This window comes from Zeus faber (assembly GCF_960531495.2).
Source record: "Zeus faber genome assembly, chromosome: 10".
Taxonomy (NCBI): domain Eukaryota; kingdom Metazoa; phylum Chordata; class Actinopteri; order Zeiformes; family Zeidae; genus Zeus; species Zeus faber.
In genome coordinates, this window is record NC_137199.1 from 24,937,351 (window position 1) to 24,963,399 (window position 26,049).

Here is a 26,049-nt window from a genome sequence, read left to right on the forward strand (position 1 = left end):
CGGGTGTCCAGTTGAGGGCAATGTCCCGTCGGGACAAGGGGGCAAAACGTGTCAGGTCTCGCGAGAGTGTGGTGAAGGCCGGGTTCCGCCTGAGGCGTTCGAAGTCGTATCCGTAATCGGACGAAAAGCGTTTCTCGTTCAGCCCTTCGAGCTCCAAATCCGCGCCCGTTTGATGGGCCCTCGGAAAGCAGGACGCCCTGTCCGTACAGCCGGTGCAATAGATGCCGAAAACAGACGGGACTGGAGGCCCATTTGCAAATATTGCATTAATCTGGAACCCTTATCGTTTATTTAGTACTTACCTCCAACTTTAAATTGGCAGCTTAATTTCTCAACTGTAAGTTGGACAAACTTAAAAAAATAAATATTTTTATTTTTATTTTTTTTACAGATTCAAGCAATTGTTTGAAGTGGAACCAATCACTACACAGTTTTCCGGTGTACAGCAAATATACCGAAACAATCAACTGACACCGAACACGCGGGAAGCTTTCGGACGGAGGGTAACCGAGGTTTCCGTGCGGGACTTGAATGCAGCACGAGGTCACAGCAGAGCAGCCCACAACAGTTATTTTGATCTGCTCAAAGTGATGAACGGCTTCATCTTTTTCGAAATACAAATGTAATTTTTGAGTGTTTTGCGTTGACGTTGTTGTTCCTCGCAAAATAGGACACGAAGATGACTTCGAAGTTGAAAGGTAAACGCTTGAGCCATTTGTGCCCATATAATGCTAACGCTATTAGTTGCTAATGCTAATGCTAATGCATCTCTGCCCCCCCCCTCTAGCTAACAATACTGTATTTATTTTAGGGAAAGGTTTGCATCCGTATGCAGCTGCAGCCCAACATGTTCGATATAAATTGTGTTTTGCTTAAAAGTATTTTGATGATTTAAATTACATTGGTAATTTAACCCTGAAGGAAATGGTTCATGTGTGCAATGTTCTTTATTATTCGTCAATTTTGGCTTTGGATTGTATATCTGACAATGTTCTACGTTACTCACAGACTTGAAATGTTGCCCCTGAATAGTCTCCTGTTATGGGGTGATCACTGATCAGAAGGACCTCTTTCGAAGCCTATTATTATAATTCTAATAATAATTAAAAAAAAAAAAAAACTTTGGAAATGCTGTTTTTAAAAAAAAAATTGAAATAACAAGGAATAAAATGCAGCACTCGTATTGTGAAACTGGTGCTCATGCCAAATTTATAGTAATCGGAATGTTTTCATGGAGTATTTAATTATCGATTTAGTTAAGTTTTTGTTGCTTTAATCATTTCATTTAGAGGGATTTGATCCTCCTTACACAACTACTGAAATCACTGGTTCTGATTTTGCATTGGAATAGAATGGTGTATAATAAATAAGGAATTAAATTCTCAGCAGCGAATCAAAACATTATTCCACGCCTTTAGAGTGGGTATGAGCTGGTGCTTTAATGTTCACAGTTTTTAAAAGCACTGACGTTGAGTACATCAATGTTTTTACATACAAAAAATACTTACTGCCTGCCTCTTGTTTAATTAGGGATGCTTCTTTTTGTACAAATGGGGATTATGACCTACGCTGAGGGGGATCCTCATAGCTATAGGAATAGTAAAGATTTACGATCATGCAACCCTGTCCATCCATCAATGCAAAAGTCAACTTTGATGTTTTCTGATTGCAGTTGGAAAAGTTGGCTCAAAGAACAAAGAGGATGCACCGCATGAGTTGGAGAGTCAGTTCGTCCTTAGGTTGCCTATGGTAAGACAGCAGCCTATTAATTTCTGTGGAAATTAACGAGTGTCGTCCACCTTAGCTTGTGCAAGACTCAATTGAGCAATTTGATGGTAGCAAACAAATCTGTTGAATGACTCTCCATGCATTATTCCCATTACCAACTGAATTAAACAAAGATTCGGAAACTTGAACAAATCTTTTTCACCGAGTCACTCGTAAAGAATAGAGTCTCAAAAAAGAGCCAAACCTTTTATCACTAATGCAGACTCCATTGACTGTTTTGAAGGAATATGCCTCCACAGTCAGGAGAATTGCCCAGTCAGGCAGCATGAACCTGAAAGATCGACTTACCATCGAGTTGCACCGTAAGTCTGTTTTCATACACATCCTCATTTACAGAGAACATTATTGGTTTTAAAATCACATTTGACAATGCTTAAACAACATAATTTAAATTTGTCTTAATGTATTTATCTTGTTTTATTGTTGTTAATAAAATTAGATGTGTTAAAAGACCCAGTATAGGTTCTTATTATTAGGCACAGAAAGCCATACAGGTATCCGGTCCAATATTGTGCTCATACTGTATATTCATAATTGTAATAATATTCTTCAAACCTAAACCTGATACCAACGTGACCTTGCTGTATGAAGTTTATTTTGCTGTATGGGCATTTTATTTTTCAAATTCTGTGACTTTTTCATGGATTTGTTATACAGAAGCTGTGAATGGATCACTTGCTGCAAATTATAGACATACAGGGTCCTAAAGATAAGATGGCACTTAATTGATCCCCAGAGGTTAGGGTTATAGCAGCAGGGCAAAAACAAAACTGTTAAATTAAGAATAAAATGGCGTATTTGTATTGACCTGTGCATGCCCGTTGAAGACATACAGGGTTAGGGTACAGACAGACAGAGATTCCTTCCTTCATGAATGCGGACGTAAGCGACTCAGTCGCAGAGCCCTGAAGGCTGACTGCTGCACAGGGCCAAGCGGCTGAGCTGAGTGGCTCGCTGTCCTCTTGTTTATTAATATAACATGTGTCACATGTCCACATTGCGATAGACAGACATACAGACAGACAGAGATTCCTTCCTTTATAGTTATATTTGATATAGTTGGATTAGATGGCATCTGTGAAATCCGAGTCATTGCAAGTGTTTCTCACTAAATTATTTTTACATGAAAGCTAAATGTGTAAGATTCGATTGTTACATTCAACATGTATTTATATCAATAACGTCTCAATAATATCTCATCTTATCGCGCTTGTACATTTATTTCCAATTGAAATTTTTTTTGTTAAGATTGAGACAAAAGGTTGTTCATTTCAGTCACCATAGTGTCCTTATTAGACAGATCTAATAATACCACAAACATGTATAAAATATTTCTACACGGTGCTACCATTTTCTGTTTTTAGCGGATGGTCGTCATGGCATTGTGAGAGTAGATCGTGTCCCGTTGGCTTGCAAACTTGTTGATCTGCCCTGCATCCTGGAGTCTCTGAAAACGGTGGACAAGAAGACCTTTTATAAGACGGCTGATGTTTGTCAGGTGGGACAACAAGAGGAGACACTTTCCATTAGTTTGTTATAGACAGCAAAATAAGCTTTCATGTGAAATACCCGTCTCCAAAAATAGTTGAACTTTGTGACTTTGCAATCCAATTAATTAAAAAAAAATTAAAATTTATTTTTGGTACATGGTAATGAAAAATGATTCAAATGAGTTCTGCCTCCATGTTGTCCCCTCACCATCTGCTCATTGGGAACCGGGTTAGATGCTGGTGTGTACACTAGATGGAGACCTTTACCCTCCCCTGGAAGAGCCCACCGGAAGCGTCGACCCCAAGAGTAAGAAGAAGGACAAAGACAAGGACAAGAAGTTTGTCTGGAACCACGGCAGTGAGTATACGCACAAGCACGCACGCACGCGCGCACGCACACACACACGCACACGCACTCTGTGCTGAGCTCTGCACTTCAGCCGTTAACACCGTAAACTTTCGGAATAACTTATTTGTGAAGTTGAGGTCGTCCTCTCCTCCTGATCCAGACGTCTTGATCTCACTAATCCTGTTGTTTTCATCTCCAGTCACTTACCCTCTGAAGAACACACGCAAGAGAAGATTTCGCAAGACGGCGAAAAAAAAGGTTCTGACATTTTCATTTCCCCTTGAGCACCCTCCCTCCTCATCGAGCGTCCCCCCTTCTTCTCTCTCTTTAGCATCCCCCATCTGACGATGCGTCTCTTCCACACGCTTTATTCCAACCAGGCATTTACATTTCATAAAACAAGAACCGAAAGCAAAAACAAAGATTTACATTTTAATAAAGCCTCTCCATCTTAGCTCGGCAAAAAGGTATGCAAGAAAGCAATTTCATCAGTGTTTTGATCAATGTGGAAGGGTCCGTGCGAACGCCGGGCTGCTACAGTCATTTTTCCTTATGAATAAATCTTCCTCAAGGTGCAGAGCTGAGCAGTATTGATTGGGCCTCATGTTTGTAATCGCTAATGTGTTCGCTGGCATGTGGCCAGACACTACTTCTTCTGTTTGTGTGCATGTGTCTCATGCTAATAGCGGTAACATCGAACTCTGTCCGACTCTCCCAGTACATCGAGTCTCCTGACGTGGAAAAGGAGGTGAAGAGGTTGCTAAGCACTGACGCAGATGCCGTCAATGTCCGTATCCTTATAGCTTTGCGTTAAAACGCTTCCCCTACAGAGTCCAGACAGATCGAACCTCTTGAGTAATGAGACAGAAAAAACAATATATACACTGTTAGGTTTGTGGTATCCATGCAAAGAAGTATATTCTATATCACGTAATATCAAATTATTGTCATTGAATTATCAACAGTGTGTGTGTGATGTGTACACAAACGATTCACACAACATACTAGGCATACATTCATACATTAACGGGTCATGATAATCAATTTACAGTGGCGAACCATAAGATTGTCTGTATTGGGTGGATTGCAGAATCCCAGTCTCAGAATGCCATTCGAATTTACAACTTTAGTTAGTTTTAGTAAAGTTTCCTTTTTTAATTTTTTAATTTTTTTTCTTGGTCTAGGTGGTGGGGATATTTTTTTCATCCCAGGGATTTGCTCTTTTTTGTGAATGTTCATCCATGTCCGTGTTATAGCATTATCAAATTCACTGTTGCTGCCGTTCACTTTTTGCAGGGAAATGTGGATCCCACTGCTAACAATGGAATCAGCAAATAGAAGAGCTGCATGGAGATGTTGCATACACTGTAATACATTAAATGGCACTATCTGATAAAGTGCCAGCTGAATAAACTACCAAATATGCGCTTTTTCTTTATTTTCTTACAGAATAATCTTATGGATTACCTCTTACAATATATTGTAACAGCAGCCCCGCCCTGTTGAGGAAATGTACCTGTCCAGTGTGAGAGATACATACAGGGAGGTCATTAGCACCATAATGAACCTCAAAATTTGCCTGACCTAAGAGCAGCAGGGCTGCTTTCAATGGCTGCTTGCTGAGTGTTAATTGAAATTGACTGTGCATTACTGCTGCTCAGTTGGTCATATAGGCTAGTTTCTAAAAATGGTTCAAGCGTTACATGCAACTTGCAGCGTCTCAGATGCCACTCCAATTCATCTTGCAAGACTGTTCTGTGGACCACACCATTTACATTCACAGCCAAGAATCAAGGAACGCTGAAGAAAGCAATTTGGAGGATGATAAATGGCTTTGTGTACATGCAGCCTGTCAAGTTTGTGGCCCCATATCCCATAAGGACATTTTTTAGCCATGCGTTCCCTCTAAATGCATTTTCCCATTTGGGTTCACTTGGATCCATAATCTAAAACCTGGGGTTTGCAAAGGCCTACAAAATGTGATGTGTTGTGTGATGTGAATTAAATCCACGCCTTGCAAAAATGATACTTTCATGATCCCAGGAGAAAAGAGTTGCTTATGAATCCACAGTCGAATTATATCTTGCTCAGAAAGCTCATTTGGTGTGAGCTAGCATGTCAGATTTATGTTTCATTTATCCTAAAAGGTCTATTCACCTGTAAAATGATCTCACTGTATAATGTATCAGATTTAGTAGAGCTTTTTGTCTGCTTTTGCTGAGAGCCCATTGAGTTTTGGAAAGTATGTTTCATAACATCCAGCTTACTAGAAGTCATTGCTAACAGCTTCTATAGTGCTAACAGCTTCTATAGTGCTGTGTAAAGTGAACAGCGAGCAGTTTGGCCTTAACCCAAAGTGTTCAGGGTGGGAGGTGATTGCTGAGGATGAGAGCAAGGAAACGGACCAACATGGCTCCCTGGCCAACCTGGACTCCTCCCCGGGAACCTCGGGACACAAGATGGGCCACGGTTCCTCGGGTAAGTCACGCGACGTGTGTTTGGCCTGAAAACGTCCCTGGATTTTAACTTTTTTTTTTTAATCCTTCACCGTGTGACCCAAATTGACTGTGTGTGTGTGTGTGTGTGTGTGTGTGTGTGTGTGTGTGTGTGTGTGTGTGTGTGTGTGTGTGTATTCCTCTGCGTTGCCCCCCTTGGCCAGCACAACGTGATGAGCTGCGGGAGATCTTCAACGACATCAGCAGCAGCAGCGAGGATGAGGAAGACGAAGGGGACCGGCACGAGGACGAGGACCTGAACATCATGGACACAGAGGATGATCTGGTCCGACAGCTCCAGGACAAACTCGACGAGTCCGACTCCGCTCAGCACGAGACCGACAGGGACAACCAGATAGGTGAGCGGGTGTCTCCGGAACGGTGTGAGGGTGTTAGCGCAGTGATGCCTTCCCTGCTGCCTTTTCCTTATTATTCCGCTAGAACTAGGAACCTAGGAACCTATGCCAATTTCAGGAGAGGGAGCGAGAGAGATATTTTTAACATCACATTGAATCAAAATTGCAGGTATGTTTCAAAACGGAGGGCAGGAAAAAATAATTTGCGCCAGGTGCTTATAGTCAGAGCTGGGGTTTCTAGGTTAAGCAACACACACACACATCCCCACCCTCACCCTCTATACCCCCACAAGGCTGTCGGCTATCTACTCTACGACACACACACACACACATGCTCACTAACCCCACAACCCATAGTACTCACTGCTCCCGTGGCTGCTCTCGCCTCCCCCCTCTTGCAGTCTGACAGGTGTTGTGGCTCGGCTCACCTCAGACAGCTGTCTGATCTGACGGCTCAATGCCTACTCACCAGTGCGCACGGGGCTGTCGGCGAGCTCCGCTCCTCCAGGCTCAAGTCTGGCCTCACATGTTTTTCCTCCTCTGAGCTAATGAGTGAAAGCCAGATGAGTGCCGTCTGTTGGGAGTTTGGGTTTCATCAATACTTCTTTATTAAGAGAATTAAGAGTGTGTGTGGGGAGTGGGGATGGGAAGGAAATATTACTTTCGAACAGGTTTGCAGCCACAGGTTGTTGTGAGGATCTCTCAATTTGTTTGGGCTTAATGAAAGCCCCCCATCCCCCGGTGGATCCCTGAGGTGAACTCACCAAACGGACTTATAACCTGCTGGTTCCTTTTAGATTTACCGAAGGTTGTCAAACAAAAAAAAGACCTAGGGCGCATCCGCCTGGCTCAGTGTGCCATGCTCAAGGTATAAAGGTAAAAAGACTTCAGATTGAAAAAAGTTCAGATTGATGTGATTTCAGACGGTCTTTGAAAGATTATTATATATATATTTTTTAAATGTGAATGTTTTGAAAAGGTTGTTTTGAAATCTGCTCAGACTTTTCCCAGCGGGTTTATCTGAGCAGATGCACGCGGTTTATCAGTGTTTCTCTCCCGTACAGTGATGGAGTACCAGGTGCAAATGAACAACGTGAAGGCCAAGCTCCAGGAGACTCGTGCCCGCAAGAAGCAGCAGGAGGAACTTATCATGAAAGTGGAGAACCAGGCCCTCAAGGTGACCATTAAACACAGATACATTCTATTACACACACAACGTAGTCACATACAGAATTTTGATTTTGAGCATTTTTTATGAGCATTAGCAAGCCACACAGATGACCTTTGAGGCAAAAAATACTTGCTGAGCACTTTATCAGAAACACTACACTCATACTGGGTAGGGCCACCCCTTGCTCTCAAAATAGCCCAAATTCTCCTTGGCATGGATTCCACAAGATGTTGGAAACATTCCTCTGAGATTCTGGTCCATGTTGACATGATCGCGTCACGCAATTCCTACAGATTTGTCAGCTGCACATTCATGCTGCGAATCTCCCGTTCTGGCACATTCCAAAAGGTGTTTGTTTGGATTCAGATCCGGTGCCTGGGAAGACCACTGAAGAACATTGAGCTCATTGTCATGTTCATGAAACCAGTTTGAGACGACCTTTGCTTTGTGACACGGTGCATTATGATGCTGGAAGTAGCCGTTAGAAGATGGGTAAATTGTGGCCATGAAGGATGCACATGGTCAGTAACAATACTCAAATAGGCTGTGGCATTCAAGACATGATTGATTGGTATTAACACCATTACAGCACCGCCACCAGCCTGGACAGGTTGGGTCCATGGATTCATGCTGCTGGCGCCAGATTCTGACCCTACCGTCTGTGGGCCTTTGCAGAAATCAAGCCGCGTCAGACCAGGCTACATTTTTCTTACGGTCTTTAACTGTCCAGTTTTTGTGAGCCCGTGCCAGATGTAGCAAGAGTTTTCTCTTCCTAGCTGACGAAGTGGAACCCGACATGGTCTTCTGCTGTTGTAGACCATCTGCCTCAAGGTTCCACGTGTTGTGCATTCTGAGATGTTTTTCTGCTCGCCACAATTGTGCAGTGGTTTTCTGAGTTACCCGAGCCTTTCTGTCAGCTCCAGCCAGTCTGGCCAGTTTCCATTGATCGCTCTCATCAACAAGGCGTTTCCTGTTGGCAGAACTGCCAACTGCTCAACTGGATGTTTTTGTTTTTCGCACCATTCTGAGTAAACTCTAGAGACTGTTGTGTGTGAAAATCCCAGGAGATCAGCAGTTACAGCAATACTCAAACCAGCCCGTCTGGCACCAACAATCATTCCTGATTGTATTAGGTGTACCTAATAAAATTTTGTGTGTGTGTGTGTGTGTGTGTGTGTGTGTGTGTGTGTGTGTGTGTGTGTGTGTGTGTGTGTGTGTGTGTGTGTGTGTGTGTGTGTGTGTGTGTGTGTGTGTGTGTGTGTGTGTCATATCTTCATATTTTGGAACTTTTCCAAACAGCCACATTTGAAATCAAACTTGAGACAATACTTCCAATAGTTTATGAATATTGCATTTCTGCCTTCAGCTCTTTATAGCAGAATTATGTAACCTTTGGTTTTTGTGCTCCTACAGTTTCTGAGTGCAATTGCACTTTCACACCACCGTCGTAAAACGAAAATAATTTATTTTTCCTGACAAATTTGAACCCTGTCGCTCACGTTTCAATAACAGTCTATGTTACAAACGCAAATATAATACACCTAGGTCACAGCGCCCCTTGTACAAACCTCGTTTTGTATGAGCATTATTACCGGATATTTTGACTGGCAAAGATTATAACTTATCTGTTTTTTTTTTGTTTTTTTTATAAATTTTGCCAGCCAAAAAAAAAGTAATTACAGGAGCCAAACATTTTTCCCGTGGTTTTGAACCCAAACACAGAAGTTACATAGTGCAAGAACAGGCGTTCGAAGGGGTGGGAGGGAAATGAAAGAGGAGCCATTCCCAATATTACGATTCAGTGTACCATCAAAATGATTTTGAAGCTGTTATTTTAAGGTATAAAGGTTACATCGTGTTGCTTTAAGTGTTTCTTTGTGGGAAAGAAATGGCATAAAAAGTGTAAAACATGAGTCGCCATGGAGCGATCTGCGGTCGTTACGGCAGACGGGAGGAAAAGGTCACTTGCTCCGACTGGCGTCCCGAACGGCCTCTCTGTCGGAAGCCAGAGAAGGACAGGAGAGGTATAAAGCTATCACAGTCAGATCTCTGCTTCTCTCCCTCCTCGCAGAACCGCTTCCAAGCTCTGTTGAATGAGATAATCCAGCAGGAAGAGCGAGAGATGGAGCAGGTAAGAACATTATTATTATTTATTTTATTTTTTTTTCCCCCCACTAAAAGGCCAGAGTTTTTTACCTGTACCGCTATCGGGACATTGGTCTCAAATTAGGTATCTAAATTGGAGAATGTGGGTGAAGACGTGAGGTATTAAAATACTCCAAAAAGAAGAGACTCCCAGACAATGTCTAAACTAAGACTGCTTTTAAAAAATATATATATTTTGAGAAACTCCAGTTATTCTCCTACACCCTCTGTATAAATGTCTGAAGAGTCTTAGTTTTCTCCAAATAAAATATAAGTGAGTGGTGGCTTTCGTCAAAAAGCCCTATCAGTATGATACGGCTTGTCATTCTACCCTCTCTCCGTTCAAAACTTTCAAGGCTCTGCATTCAAATCAATTCTCCAATCCACATAATACAAACCCAATTTCTTACATTTTATTTTCTTTGTACAAACCAACTCAGGCTTCATTGTTGAAAGCCGCGGTAGCGCTTGTTTTGCTGTTTGTATTGACGAATGAAGGCAATGAATCAATGTGGGATGACATGTTAATCGTCATCCACTTAGCCTCCAATTATGCCCCAGGCCTGTCGGGCATCAATCGCGCCTGCGTTTCCTTTGCTCCAACAGCTGGCCTCGCTTCAGGAGCAGCTGGACTCGCTCATCGAGAAGTGACCAGCAGGGGGCAGCAGTGCGTCGCCGCTAGAGAAGCCACCAGGCGCACGAGAGGCTCTGAAGAAGGCAACTTGTGTCCTCATTCACTCATCTGCTGTGTCATACTTTATTTTTTTTCCAATATTACTGATGGAAAAAACAGTCTTTTTTGTTTTAGGTTTTTTTTATTTTTGTGCCTTATCTGTGTTTTTGAAGCTGTAATGAAATTGTCAGTTACTGCGTGATTAAATGGTTATTATGGATCCAAGGTAAAAATGTGTCTCTTTTGCTCTCAATGCTCAATGAACAATGCTCGGGGGCCAATGCTTCTCCTTCTACCGGGGACTTTCTTTGTTTCTGAATGAGGAGTTTGATAATATGTATTTCTTTCACGGCGGTGGATTAACGGGGAGAACCAAGATGACATTCAGTTTGCACAGTTAATGCTTATCCAAGCATTCGGTTATTATTGGTTTCTTACTGATGTGGGACATATTCTGGCACGAAACCAGGAACAAAATTTCTATGGCCATCTCATTAATTATATTGGGATGGAAATTCTTACTCATTAAATAGGGTTGATGAACAGAATAGCTCAATTTGGATTTGAAAATCTTAACTTCTGTCTTAAGGATTGACAAAAGAATGCCCAAGAAACCACTAGGATCCCAGTACTACGAAATATGCAATCCTTATTTACTTGTTTGTTTCCCTTTGTGTTTTAATTCTTGTTGTTGACATCAACAACATCGTCAGGTGAGCGCCGTCGCTCCTCCCAGAATGATCTTGGCTTATTCCCGAATGATCTGGAACTTTCCCCTCTTGAGTCTGGGCCATCGGTCATCCCCCACCTCTTCGCTGCCTCCTGCGGGGATTAACCCACCACGAGGAGGGAGGAGGCCAGGGGTTTAGCTCCTCCGATTAAAGTGGCCATCTCCAAACCTAATCCTAATCCTGCCATCTGTCAAGAGAGCACCGGCAAGCCACAGTTCTCTGCCCTCGGCTGATCGGGGGGGAACCAGTTGCGCGCGGTCCTCTGGAATTAAATAAGAAAACCAAACCGTTCTGTCTGGATCACCCCCCATCCCCGACCGACTTGCCCTGAGGTTGAAGATATAATCATCTGCGCTGACAGCTCAAAGTACTCCTTCGCTAAGTAAAACACTCGGAATGGAGGAGGCGTACCTTGCCAATATCCCAGGGGTCAAGAAGAAGATCCTCGCGGGAGGCACGGGGCCATTGCCGCACTTCCCACCCGGGACCAAGGTAAGTCACACCTCGCCTATTTCCGGCGATGCAGCTTGGTGTACACTGCCCTCAGAACAATGCCACGCATAATAAACATTGCACTCTAATTATTGTCTCAATTGAACAATGGATATTTTTAGCCCGGGTTTTGCACTGCCCACTTCAATTAGGTTCTGTTGAATTATTCATGAACGGGGGATTATTGTGGATCTGCCCGCTACACACGGAGCAAACATTTGGTCCGCCGAATTGCAGCGTGTTTTTGGCAGTGTGTGTGCATGCATGCGTTTCTGTTCGTCGCCTAATCTGTCGCCGCCCATATGGCTCCAAGCTTGAGTCTCCGTAAATGTAGTATATGTGCATGTTGTTTTTCCAGGCCTCTTGACACAATCAATCCCAATGTAAATAGTTTGATCCACGAAGACAATAAATAAATATAAATATCTAATCTTTAAAGTGTCGAATTCATAAAATCCTGTGTGTCGGGTGGATTACGCTGCAAGTCCCAGAATTCTGCAAGTTTTTAATTTTAATTTTTTTACCCCCCAACATCAGGGTTTTCCCCTTGACTTAGTCACTCTTCTTTTCTCAAAAGTACGCCCGCTTCTGATCGATTGACCTGAACTCGTCTTACGTATCAGCACTTTAAACTTGAGGAACGTCTCGGTAGATGTCCCAGAACACAGAAGACCAACTACACGCCTGCCTATGTGTTTCAATCCTTAATATCCAACCCCCTTAAACGTTTTTCTTCTCTTTCAAGCTGGTCTTCCATTTCCAGACGCTGCTGGACGACTTTGAGCGCACGGTAATTGACGACAGCCGGCTGGCGAAGAGGCCGGCGGAGATCTTTGTGGGGAAGATGTTCAAGATGGAGATCTGGGAGTCCCTGCTGACCTCAATGAGGGTGGGAGAGGTGGCCGAGTTCTGGTGCGACGCCATCGTGAGTCGACGTTTCAGCGTTCGTCGAAAACAGCGATGCTCCCCTCACGTGCACTTTTTCGGCAGCGATTTCTCACTGACCCCAGCCAGATCTTCCGAGGCTTTTTGCGCCTCATTGCTATGCACATTGATATACCTCTGGTAGCCTCCTACACACGCACTATTAATAAACAGTAACAGTGCAATCTCATTGTGGATGTTTTTTTTTTTGTTTTTCTCCCCATTTTCCCTTCCAGAGAAAAATGTATTCTATCTACAAGTAAAATGACGGCTCCTGATTGTCGCTCTCTCGCGCGACTGATTGGCAAGAGCTGTATTCGGCAGGGGTTCGTTTGAGGCAGGATTTAAACAGTTAAAGTTGTTACCTATGTGCTTTGCATGGACGTGTTTTCCAGCATACGGGTTTGTACCCCATCGTGTCCAAGGGGATGCGGCTGGTCGCCATGGGGAAGGACCCCCTGGAAGGCCAGAAACACATGTGCGGCATGGGCAACCTGTTCCAGTACAACTCCACCGGCTACCCCGAGCTGGACGAACTGATGAGGACTCCTCAGCCGCTCGTTTTCATCATGGAATTATTACAGGTTAGATTTAAAAAAAAAAAAAATTATGGAAAGGAAAGCAAATGAGGACATGACAATGATGAGGTTCTGGATTTTTGCGCTTTAATGAGGGGTGTGTTGTTGTTGTTGCGGTCTGTCTTCGCTCAAATTGTAGTTGGACACTTACATTCACGTGCAAGCTGGCTTTTTTAAGTGAAACCTTGCATCCAAACAAGCCAACCCTCCTCCAGAACCGAGACATTTACGGTCGCTGATCATCATTTCAATGTTTCCCGAAGCCACGAAGCGGTTTAAAAAAATAAAATAAAAATAAAACTCTCAAGTCCCTCAACTCTGAAACACAACGAAAAGCAATGTAGAGGAGTGTCCTTCGTATCCGCTCGTCTCGTTCACAGCCTTATTTTCTTTCTTTAATAATTTTTTTTGCCTCTCGCCTCGGCAGGTGGGCGACCCGCTGTCCTACCAGCGAGAGTCCTGGATGATGGAGAAGGATGAGAAGATGGAGGCCGTGCCGACGCTGCACATGCAGGGCAACGTGCTGGTCAAGCAGGGCCAGTTCGGAGAGGCCGCCGCCAAGTACAAGGAGGCGGTGCTGCTGCTGAAAACCGTCCAGTCACGAGTGAGTGTGGGAGAGGGAGGGAGAGAGCGAGAGAGAGCGGGAGAGATTTTAAAGAATAAAGATCACATTGGAAATTGGTTTGCATGATGTCCTTGAAACTGAAAAAATAGCACTTAAAAAATACTTAAGTCGTACAGCCTGTACATATATACTGTGGCTATATATGATTTAGTCATATCTATTCATATCTAGCTATGAATAGGCTAAATATTATAGGGGTAGACTACTCTACCTAATATTTACTTACTACTACTTAAAATGATTCTGTTCAGCATAAGAACTCTTAAATATTCTTTGATAGCCCCTGCTCTTTTAGCCCCATGTATTAAAGGAAAGGAATGGGGGGAAAAAAACTTGAGTACGCCTAAAGTGGTATCAACTGACTGAGAGTCGACGTTATGCCGCCGAGGAGAAGGAGCCGCCGCGTGTATCTCCCCATGTCCTTGGACCGTGTTAAGCATCTGCGATATTCCTCTGTCAGCCTCACACAAAAGTTCATTTGATCCAGTAGAAATCGACTTAAGCATTCATAATGTGCCAGTGAGAAATGCCAAACAATAACACTGGCTGGTTTGTCACATCATTCTCCCGTTTTGTCCCTCCATCTGTGTGTGTGTGTGTGTGTGTGTGTGTGTGTGTGTGTGTGTGTGTGTGTGTGTGTGTGTGTGTGTGTGTGTGCGCGTGTGCGCGTGCGCGTGCAGGAGATGCCAGGCGATATAGACTACGTCAACCTGAGTCGTTTGATCATCCCTCTGGAGCTGAACTACTGCCAGTGCATGCTGGAGCTGGAGGAGTATTACCAAGTGATAGAACACGCCACTGAACTCCTGGAGAAACACAAAGGTACAGCTCTCGGCACCGCACAGCGGCGCTCCGCGCTAAATGCAGGGTCAAGAGTTTTTGGAAGCGCTTCCCGCCGAATACTAATGCACGCACTTCTTTTGATATTCAAATGCTTGTGATGCGAAAAAACGTTCACCCCTTCCTTTCGGCGTTTTATCATCAATGCGGTTGGAAAACCTGAAAGGTGCACGCAGGTATTTTCTGAAAGTTTTTTTTTTTTTCCTCTATCTTGCATTTTTTTGTTACTATGTAATGAACAATATAACAATATGCAATTACCCACGTTTGATTTTGCGATAGGTAATTACATCCTCAACAGCACGACAACCCCGAATCCAACCCCGAAACCCCTTCATCCAAAGGGAATTCAGCAGCCTGCCATAAGTAGACAATTCCAAACTGGGCTCAGGGCATCTTGTCGGGCCTCATCGCAGACATTCTATATTCTCGCTGTAGGTCGACATTACGAGGTACCGTTCTGGTATCGGGCGGGACGGGGAATTGTACCGCAGCGCCAGTGGCGGGCACTTTAATCCTGTGGGAGCTCACACGCTGACACAGTATCAGGCTCTGAGACATGGGAGTTATACCCGCACCTGGAGATAGGCTGTCCCACAGCCACTATTTCGATGTTTATATTTGGGTGTGTGTGCGCGTGCAAGTGCGCGAGTGTGAACTTGCAGTGGGGAGGGACTCGGAGCCCCGATGCTCTTAATGAGGCTTATGGAAACGATCCATCCCACCACAGCGGCCGTCCTCAGACAGATTGTTGCTTATCACTGCACCTTTGCTCTTCCTTTCTCTGTCCCTCAGCCCCTTCTGTTCTTTATCTGCGTCACGCCCATCTGTTAATTTCCCTTTATTCCTTTTGTTTCCCCCACTTTCTTTTCTCCTCTCTCTCTCTCTCTCGTTGCTTTCATCTCATTCCAACCGCGATATTGTTGTTGCTTTTTTGTCACTGTAACCTTGTCTCTATCGTTTCTAAATCAGCCATTCCGGCACTCCACTCCATCCCACTCATCCTTTAGAAAGCTCTCGATGACGAGTCTCTGCAGTGTTACCGCCAATGCCACAGGCTATGAGGAAATCTATTTAAATGTTGGCAGAATGAAAGATTTAGAGGAAAGGGAAATGAAACCGAGAGGAGAAGAGAAAGAGTGCCATTAATAGGGATCTGAGCCACCGCTCCAGTCCCTTCTTCTGGGGTACGGGGATAAGCGTGTGTGTGTGTGTGTGTGTGTGTGTGTGTGTGTGTCAGCACATGAACGTGAGTTCACCCACACACACGGCTGTATTGTGCGTCACAGCATGTATCCCATATATTTGAGTGATTAACATCGATTGTCAGGGAACAACATACACAGCATCCAGGATGGGGACGGCAGGGGAATAATAAGACAGCTGGTTACAGTGTTGACTTATCAATCTTCGATATAACTTTGAAAACTACTATTAAACCTTCATTAACACCACAGGCTTCCAAAGTCTCTCATGTATTTCCATTAATTAAGGCACGTAAAATAGTGAACTTGTAATAAAAAAAAAAAAGCAAAATTTGCATGCAAAGTCATTTGCGGACGGATATGAACGAGCCGCAAAATTGCTCGTATCTGCCCTTCCTCTGTCAGAGGCATATTTGGAGAGATGGGGTTTTATTTTTGTCCTCTCCTACAGACTGTGTGAAGGGCTACTACAAGAGGGCCAAGGCGCACGCCGCCGTGTGGAACGAGAAGGAAGCCCGCAGGGACTTCCACACGGTGGCCAGCCTGGACGCGACGCTGGCCCCTCTGGTGCACAGGGAGCTGAAGGCCCTGTCAGAGCGCATGAAGGAGAAGTACTGGGAGGAGAAGGAGAAGTACTGGAACATACTGGGAAAGGAGAACCAGGGCAAAATCGACGAGGACGAGGACGAGGAGGGGGCGTGGGAGAAGAACACCGCAGGAGAAACGGCGGAGGAAGGGGCCGAGAGCGTTGCCATGGCGGCGGGGGACGAGGGGAAGGAGGCGGAAAGAAAAGGGGAATCTCAGGCGCCCGAAAGGGAAAAAGAGAAGGAACGCGGGGCCAATGAGGAGGGGGAACCCAGGAAGACCCGAGAAGCGGAGAGAGCGGCCGGTGGTGAGGAGGGGGGGAGCGACCGCGGCGCTCCCCCTCGAGGCGCGGGGGAGGACTGGCAGCAGATGCTACGGATGGTCATGTTCCTCCAGGATGAAGGCAACTTCCTCATCAAAGAAAACCGCCACGACGACGCTTCCGCAAAGTTCAAAGAAGCCATGGAGTATGTGGACTTCCTCCAGTACAAGGTGAGTGTCATCGCTTTCATCAACGCGCCGAGTCAGGTCACCAGTGTCCCGAATATTAGAGATCGTCTAAAAAAACGGACAAATTGAGCCTTTTCTGCAAATCAATGTTTTTTTTCCCGGATCATCCAGATGGTCCGGATGAGTTGAAATCCAACCTTTGTTATTAGGTGCTTCCTTGTTGTGGGCTTCACCGTGTCTTATCTGTTCACCTTTCATTGTTTCTGTTCTTTTAACTAAAGGGTGCAGCTGTGGCATTGTAGGTGTGTTGGCAAACCGGAGTAAAAGAAAAAAGGAACTAAAAATAACGGATACCCGCAGAGATTTCACTGTGACAGCGCTCACCCAAGCTCTCGCTCTCTCGCTCTCTCTTCCGCAACACCTCCATCCTGCCTCCACCTTTTCGCATCGTGCATACAACTCCTCGCGCTGTCGCCCGCTCCCGCTGTCCTCCCGTGGAACAATGTCATCCCATCCCGCCTTCCACCCTTCTGTCATCTCCCTGCTTTACTTTCTCTCCCCCTTCTCCTCTCGCCATTTCTGCATTTCATCTTCATTCCCTCTGATCTTTCATCTCCACCTACACAATCCTTGCTGGTTCCTCATCCTTCCCTGCTGCCGGTTTCCCCACCAATCCCCTTCCCTCGCCCTCCGCCGGTGCTCTTTCTCTCTCTCTCTCGCTCTCCTTCTTGCTTCCCCTCTCCATCCACCTCCATCCACCCTCTTCCATCGGTGTTCCAGCTCGTGGACCGGAAGGGGGAGGACTGGGAGTCCCTGGAGAAGGTGCGCCTCCCATTGACGCTCAACCTCAGCCAGTGCATGCTGGAGCTGCACCGGTACCGACAAGTGGTGGAACTCAACAGCGCACTGCTCAAAAAGCACAAAGGTAAATTAATTTTTTTTTTTTAAAACGCCGCGCCACACAGAAGGATTGATGTCAGTTGATATATCGAAACAACGTCGTGGAAAGCGTCATGTATGAGCTCAGGCCATTTTGCTTTTAGTCCAGCAACCCAAGGGCCCATCTGATAACAAGCCAAATGAAGGGTCTGTTGTGGAAGACCACAGCACTGAACTTACAACCAGTATTCAAAATACCCCATGGTGACAGGGGGAAGGCAAAACAACACAAATTCCATTCCATCATTCCATCATCACAATCAAAGCCCTGCTCATCAATGCATTTGCGTCATTTGCGTGTTATATCCTGAATAGCGAGTACACATAACAAATGAAATGGTACACACAATACGTTTTTTAATATAGAATAATGACCACCCCACGAAAAAAGATTTTGAGGCTTCCTATGATACAGGGTTTTTTGTTCAACCCTCATCCTGAGTAGAACCAGGATGAAGATCCATTTGTACAAACGCCTGTCTGCCTCCATGTTCTAACACAGATGGATTTCTCAGTTAACTGTGGAGGACACCCGACAAATATTCACCACTGCTCTACTGAGTAATTCTCTCTTTCCCTTGACATCCAAGTCAGAAAGGATGTCATTGTTTTTTTTTTGTTTTTTTTTTTTACATCTGAATTATTTATTGGCTCGGCCGATGTGAAATAGCTGTGTTTACGCTTCCCCTTTGCCTCAATTTACCTCTCTCCCAAGTTCACCTTTTTCCTTTTGCAAATTCTTTGTATGTCTCTCTCTCGTCCTTCGACGTCTGATGCTCCACTGAAGCAATTCTATCCTTTTTGATCCCGCAGGAGCTTTGTCTTAACTGATTATCGTCACTACCCACTCATTATCGTTTCCCTCTCTCTCTCTCTCTCTCTCTCCCTCCCTCCCCTCAAATTTCTCTTCAAATCACCAACTTCCCTCGTGTTTATTCCTGGGGTCCCTGTGTATTTCAATGGATTACAGGGAACTTGAAGGCGGTGTACCAGCGGGCCCGGGCTCACGCCGCCCTGTGCAACGAGGACCAAGCGCGCAAGGATTTCGCCACGGTGGAGCGCCTGGACCCCACCTTCAGACCGGTGGTCCTCCAGGAGCTGAAGAAGCTGGGCGAGAACATCCGCTGCCTGCATGCCCGCCAGAACAAGACCTACTGGGACACCACGCACGAGAAGTGGGGTCCGGGCGGAGCCAGCCTCGACGCCGCCGCCGCCACAGGGGCGGGAAAGAGGACGGTGACGTTCGCCCAGAAAGCCGAAGCCGCTGGAGAAGAGAACCGGGACGAAGAGGAGCAGCCGAACGGGGGAGAGAAACCAGCGACCGCCGATAAAAAATGGGGCGACGGGGAAAGAGGGCGGAGTGGGCCAAATGTGAAAATGGGAGAGGAGAGCAAGAAAAAGGAGAAGAGCGGAGAAAGGGTGGGCGGGAATAAGGGAGACGGGGTCCTGGTCTGTGTGGACGGGCTGGGCGCACCAGATAATGGAGCGGGCGATGAAGACAGCCATCCGACACTCGGTGGCAGGGCCCGAGATAGTGCAGGGAACAAGAGATCAGGCTGTGATACGAGCAGGAAAAAGGTCAAATGCCAATCAGCCGTCGCGCAGGGTCCGGGCGGGGCGAGTCGCAGGAACAAAGCCTCCGACGGCAACAAAGGGAACGGCGTCACTCAATCAGAGTCGTCCAATAAGAGTAAATTATCCACGGCGGCGCTAAAGGCCGCGGGAGAAGCCGAGGAGTGGGAGGGGGAGGAGGAGGGAGGCAAACGCGAGGCGGGCGGAACGGACAAAAGCAAGGTGAAGGAGAACGATGAACAGGCAGCGGGGGCAGGGCCGCGCACCTCGACGGGGAAAAACGATTCTGCCGCCAAGAAGTCCAAGCGCAAACACAAGAAAAAACTAATATAAAGACACGGCTTTGTTATTCCACCGTCAGAGGCTCGTGAAAAAGCAGAGGCAGGCTTTTGCGTATGTCAAGTACAAAGTTTTTATTTCGGCACACAAAGAGTAGAAAGCAGCCAGTAACCCACTTTTTATTAAAAAGCCTCTCTTCAGGAAAAAAAACAAACAAAACAAACATCTTTAATACAAAATCAACGACAAAAAAAAAAGACAGGCAGAACGTGTTTGCGTGCTTCGCCTGGAAGTGGAAAAATGCAATAAAAATCGAGACGGTTAAGTAGAAACACACCGATGATTAATGAGGTATATTAACAGTGTTTAAAAAAACAAACAAAAAAAAACAAACAAAAAAACCTCTGCCGGACAGTGAAGGGTGATGAGTGAGTCTTGGGCGGCGTGAGATAGGGCCGAGACCTTGTTCGTGGTTAAGTGATCCGCTGTGCCGTCGTGAGACACACAAACGAGCTTGTCCAACTACAACAAGCTCAGGGATTGGATTTCCAGTACGGGGGGAGGGAAGGGGAAGGGGCAAAAACACGGGGAGATAATGGGAGGCATCGTTAGCAGTTTGACCTACTACATACAACACAGTGTGGACAGATATAGATCCCTGTAGCAATGTCCCCCGTGGTGGCTGCTGTCTCCACAGAGACACTTTCTCCTCAATCACGGCGCTCCAGTCAAGCTACAGGGAGGTGTGTGTGTGTGTGTGTGTGTGTGTGTGTGTGTGTGTGTGTGTGTGTGTGTGTGTGTGTGTGTGTGTGTGTGTGTGTGTGTGTGTGTGTGTGTGTGTGTGTGTGTGTGTGTGTGTGTGTTGGGGAAGACACTAGCAGGGCCGTCCCCCTCAAAGAAATCTTCCCCAGACGGGGTCAGACGGCACGGGCACGTGGCATGTGCGGGCGGGCGGGCGGGCGTGAGCTCCGCCGTTAAAAATAAATAAATAAAAGAAGAAAGAAAGAAAGAGCGGAGGCAAAACAGCGCCCGCAAATAAAACGCATCCACTCCTCTCCTACTCCCGTCTTCTTGTCCGTTCCGCCATACGCCGGGGGGGGGGGGGGGGGCGGTAAGCGAGACAGGCATACGTTGACACCGAAACACGGCGGGGAGAGCTGCTTTTCATCCATTTCACCATCTGCCGGTCTCATATCAATCTGTGCGCCCCGAAAATGAGACCAGGGTAGGATGCACAGACGTGTGGGCCAGATTTCTTCGCAGGGAGTGTGTAATGAGATGTAAGTACCAATAAAAAAGCGCTCTATGAGTAAACATTCCTCGGCATCTTTGCATCTTTTTTTTTTTTTTTTTCCCCCTGCCTTCCCCTTCCCCGTCCCCTCTGCTCCCCCTTCATCCGAGCGTCTTCATTTGTTGTCGGGCTTCCGAGCGCGAGGCTTTGCCCCGCGACAGACGCCGACGCCAAAAACTACCTCGTGCGATCTCTAATAGTCGCGGGCATGTGGGGCGGGTCGTGGGCTTTAATGATCTGATGTCCTCCCCGCGCCCACTTCCCGCGCGGTTATTACCATTTCTATTATGAACCGCATAACAGTTTTTCCAACTCGGAGACCTGCGGCGCAACATCCTTGGGGACAGTTCCCTAGCAACCGGATCGAAACTAACGGCCGGCGAGCGCCGGGGAGGATGATGTCGAATGTGAACGCTCTACTCCTGGGGGGGGGGGACCCGTAGCAAATGCAGGCTCGGACGTCAACCTCGTGTCCGAGGGCCGGCCGCGAAGTCACAGTGTGTTCTTTTTTATTTATTAATTAATATATATTTTTAAAGGGTTAAAATGACTTCCTAACAGCCCCATCCTCCTCCACCTCGGGCGGCGCCTGAGGGTCCCACATCGAGCCGTGGATCCGTTGTTTCAGGCGACCTCCCGTCCCGCCATCTGCGCCTGAGATGGGCCGTGGCAGGCACGTCAAAGTGGACCCCCCCGCCCCCCCGCCCACCAGCTTAGCAGTGCGAAACGCAACCTCTCCTTCACATCGGTTCTCTTGTCTCTCAGATCTTCCCTCGCTTCCGGCGGCATCGCCTCGCTGACCGGGAGCCCGGTTTGACCTCGCGCCAAAGGTCCCGCGCTCTCCTGCCGCTTTCCCTTCTTCGGCGAATTAGAACCGCGGAGCGTGGACCCATGAAGACGACTCAATGTTTACCCGGAGGGACACACACGTAAATGCACACATTCTTCCAAATATCCTTCTGCGGGGGGAAAAAAAAAAAAACACAGTAGTGACAATGTGCATTCGGGGGGTGTGTGTGTGTGTGTGTGTGCGTGCGTGTGTTTATGTGCTCTAATTTGCTTTTACCGAAAAGGAGACAGACTCACAACGAGCCAACCCCCATTGCATACTATTAGGTTTCAAAGCAGAATAAAAACAGCATCTGTTGGTCCATATAGATTCTGACTGTACTTAAGGCTTTCGTAGACCGTGTGTTGTCTAGAATAGTGTGTGTGTGTGTGTGTGTGTGTGTGTGGCGTGACCTTCGTAGGATGGAGGGCAAACCCATTGTAAGCGCTCCCGCTAAATCCAAAAGCAATTACACAAGCATTAATCAGGAAAAGGGGAAAGTGAGGCGTTCACAAGCAGTGGTGTTATTTAGGGGCAGATTAGCTGCTGTTCATTTCCAATCTGAGATTAGGGAGGAAACCAGTGCAGGGCCACATTACGATGACGAGACAGCCCATTGTCGCGGTGGGAATTAGTCTGGTGGGGGTGGGGTGGGGTTGGGCTGGTGTGGAGGGCTGGGGGCTGGGTGGGTGGGGGGGGGTCCCGGGGCTCTTCCTATTTGGGGACCCAGCAGGTGAACAGCTGGAACCAGACGCCAACATTTATCTGCGCACGATATCCCAATAAACGCCGCTGATGCATCAATGCAAATTGGCTCCAAATCGAGACGACGCTCATGAAGCCCCGCGAGGCGCGGAGTCACACGATCCATGACGCGGATCATTTTCTGAGTTATTTGGAAGAGGGTGAGTCGGTGAGTGTGTGTGTGTTTGTTTTATTAGGGTGTAAGGACGGTCCCATTTAGTGTGTGTGTGTGTGTGTGTGTGTGTGTGTGTGTGTGTGTGTGTGTGTGTGTGTGTGTGTGTGTGTGTGTGTGTGTGTTGCTGTGCTAGCGGGCACTGTGGCCGTCTTAAGTAAATCATGGGTCTGACCGATGACGCGTCGGTCCAAACGGAGTACATAAGCTTGTTGTGTCTTAAGTCAGTCAGCCCCGGACGGTGGTGAATGTCCAGTAAGCTCCTCACTCGCTCTTTAAATAGCAAGAAAAAAAAAAAGGTATGATATCATTTTCCAAAAGCGAAAAACACAGACACTGAAGTCTACTGGAATCCTGACAGAACAAGGGGCAAATCCTTCTCACTCTTTTTTTTTTTTTTTGCATTTTTACATTTTTTTTCAAAGTCCTTGTCACGGAAGGTTTCATTTGTGCTGTGAACTGATATAAAGCTTCGCACCTCGAGACGACTACACAGATGCTGGTAAGCACAGTGTCTTGGCTGAGCACAATTTCTTTTCCCATTTGCTTTTTTTTTTTTTTAATCCTCTGTCTAGTTTTCTCCCTGAACGGCTGCCGATGCTCGTTTCCCTTTGGCCGGACATGCCGCGCCGAACGGACGTGGGCATTAGCCTTGGTTGTTCACGTGATGAAGGCTTTTTAGTGCAGAGTTCCAGTACGCTGAGCTCCGGGTTTTCCTGGAGCCCGGCTGTCTGCGGTGGACACCTCCAACGCCGGGCTTCGCTGCGGCGCCACGCAGCCACCCCGAGGCCCGAGCAGTGTTAGTTGAGCGATGTCGTGCCTGAGAAGAAAAGGCAGAAGAAGAGCAAAGGGGGAAAATTTTTTTTTTAAATAAAATCAGGAAATTCGCCAAGAATTGCGTCCACTGCTGCCCAAAACCACGGCGAGGGACCCCCCTCCCGGCGCCGCCCTCCCTCTCTGGCTCTCTCTTTGACTCGGCTCCCTTTCCCCCGCCGCCATTGAATCCTCCCGGCCGGTCCCTCGCTTGCGAATCGGCAGCGCTACATGTTTTTTGTCCATCTCTTGCTCCTCCTTCGGCTGACGGAGGTGAAGAGACGGAGACGCCGCTGGGAGGAGGAGGCGCGCGCTACGCACCGGGTTCTGAAGGGAAGACGTTCCTCAGCTGCTCGATGACCTCCTGCAGCTGCAGCACCGTGTCATGCTCCTGCTCCACGTTGTCTCCTGGCGCGCACACACGCACACGCACACACACACACACACACACACATATATACATACAATATGTTGTCATTGCTTATTGTTTTTATTTGAGTTTAAGAATTTCAGAATCTTTTACCTATGGTGTGGAAAGCAGCGGATAATTTGACTGAACACACAACATGAAGCATAACACATGAAAGGGTTAAGGAAGTTCATAAAACATAATAATCTGCCGATATGTTTGCCAAGCTAAAAAAAAAATATGTAAATTTAAAGTTCATTGTTAACATACTATATGAGAAAATGTTGTTTAAAGGGAATACTAATTGTGGGTTTTTTTTGTATAATTTTTTCAAAAGACTACTTTGTTTTCATGTCCGTATATAGTGTCATGGAGATTGAATCACAAATGTTACAGTATAAAAGATGTTTTGTCACCAACATCCACACAGCATTAACATTAAAAACATTATTTTTGATAAAAAAAAAAAAAAAAAAGAATATATATATATATATGAATGATCATTTATTTGTGTCCCTCAGTTTTGCTCCCCCCCATCACAACAACTTATCTTTACTCAAAAAACGAATCAACTCTCGCTCTGAGTGACATCATAAAGAGGATGTGACTCGGGTCAATTATGATATTATTTATTACTGATAATTTCATGTTTTTTGTTTGATGGGGTCGTGCACAACCTCTCCACCCCCTCACTGATAACAGAGAAAAATAGAGATGACGAGTTTTTCTTGGACTTTTAAAATAAATTTGAATTAATTGTAATTCTAAAATAAAAACAAACAAACATGTTATTTATTTTTTATTTGTTGCTAATTAGTAGCTCATGGATTGAACTCTTTTTAATATTTTTTTTGTGTGACGGTAATTTTAGGATGAACCCCCCCACCCCATCACAAGTCATGTCTAATGGATGATAAAAATAATGCTTTTGTGCCTGAAGTATATTAAATTATGAAATGTCAAACCCTGTCTAACCCTGTCTTTAATTCAAAATTGTGAAAATAGAAAGACCAGCTCATGGAATGACTCATGGAGACAAACTCCACAGCCTAAAGGCCAGCTGCATCAGGCGTGTTTTTAAAGAAGGGCTTCACATTATTCATGGGCTCTTCCTCCTTTTCATATCGAACTGTTTGGTCCGGTTTGGGTCTGATGACATACACCCAGCGGGCGGGCGCATTCTGGGGGGCTGACCTGCCGCCTCGGTGTCGGTGGTCTCTCTGCTGGCTGGCTCCCCGTGCCGGTCGCCCCTGGACATGGGGGACGACAGGGTCGACGGCTCCGACCCGTTGGCCTCCGAATCGTCTTTGGGCTGTCGAGGGGGTGGGAAAGACCGACCGTTATTTGATGGGAATTGCTCATGTTCACCGCTCATTTCAGACCCCGGCGAGCGGGGCGGGAGTCATCGCCGCCTTGGAGGTGGGAAGGAATGTGCTGACCTGGCCGGGAGCCCCTCTCCCTCCAATGGCTTTTCACACGCAACCCGTCAGAATGGCGTTTATGGGTTTTAACAAACAGACAAGAGAGGACGGAGAAGTGACGACGTGGAGGGCCGGAGGAAGTGTCGGAGACGAGACCCTGACGGATAAAGGGGCAGCCAGGCGTCCAGAGCGCGTCACGCGATTCCGCGGCGGTTCCTTCTCGAACGCCACCCACCCCGCTCGGGCTTCGTTTGACTCTTGAGCAGCGTCGCAAACATCCGACACGCTGCCTCCGCCCTCACTCCAAACCTTCTTTCGCCAAAAAGGTGGATTCGATTTCACGACACTTTCCTGAAGTAATGGAAATGGCAACGTTAATCCCGAGATTACAAATCGCCCCCTATTCCCCATATTCCACTCAGCTTCGCACAGAAAAAACGAGCACTTCCGTCCATGATTAATTTTGTGGCGGCGGGTGGCCTTATGGACGAGGAGACGATAAGAAAGTCCAATCTACCGCCGTGTACAAAGACACCTTGAATTCTAATAAAGTTTTCAATTCTGCTCTGCTGTCTCCTTCCAATAAATTATCCTCACTCCACCACACTCTATTTCTCTTTAACTCTCAAAGTCTTTAAACCTATAAAAGTACCTTGCCATCATTTTTTCCCAGCCCCCCTCCA

The 26,049-nt window shown here is 46.3% G+C and overlaps 3 protein-coding genes across 3 annotated transcripts in view; 2 read left to right on the forward strand and 1 right to left on the reverse strand.

The window, feature by feature from the left end:
- The first annotated feature begins 545 nt into the window (after positions 1-545).
- On the forward strand, positions 546-10,692 carry taf7 (TAF7 RNA polymerase II, TATA box binding protein (TBP)-associated factor). Its single transcript, XM_080007604.1, has 12 exons — positions 546-698; positions 1,673-1,749; positions 2,012-2,090; positions 3,153-3,286; positions 3,513-3,636; positions 3,827-3,885; positions 4,346-4,418; positions 5,992-6,105; positions 6,287-6,481; positions 7,543-7,655; positions 9,721-9,780; positions 10,401-10,692. Exons 1-12 carry the CDS (start codon positions 680-682, stop codon positions 10,443-10,445), a joined length of 1,092 nt encoding a protein of 363 aa, XP_079863730.1. The 5' UTR covers positions 546-679; the 3' UTR covers positions 10,446-10,692.
- Positions 10,693-11,594: 902 nt separating this feature from the next.
- Positions 11,595-19,741, forward strand: LOC307235964 (uncharacterized protein; the record flags this gene model as incomplete). The annotated part of the gene is made up of 8 exons (XM_080008224.1): positions 11,595-11,690; positions 12,436-12,615; positions 13,010-13,198; positions 13,620-13,796; positions 14,498-14,639; positions 16,314-16,939; positions 17,678-17,822; positions 18,807-19,741. 8 exons carry the CDS (start codon positions 11,595-11,597, stop codon positions 19,739-19,741), a joined length of 2,490 nt encoding a protein of 829 aa, XP_079864350.1.
- Positions 19,742-23,849: 4,108 nt separating this feature from the next.
- Positions 23,850-26,049, reverse strand: part of drp2 (dystrophin related protein 2) — a gene marked incomplete at its 3' end in the record, with an annotated part of 68,351 nt that continues 66,151 nt past the window's right edge. Inside the window, exons 21-23 of the mRNA XM_080007930.1 lie at positions 25,140-25,257; positions 24,060-24,089; positions 23,850-23,944 (exon numbers count right to left, since the gene is read on the reverse strand). Coding sequence (XP_079864056.1) covers positions 23,850-23,944; positions 24,060-24,089; positions 25,140-25,257 — 243 coding nt within the window. The remainder of the gene's footprint in view (positions 23,945-24,059; positions 24,090-25,139; positions 25,258-26,049) is intronic.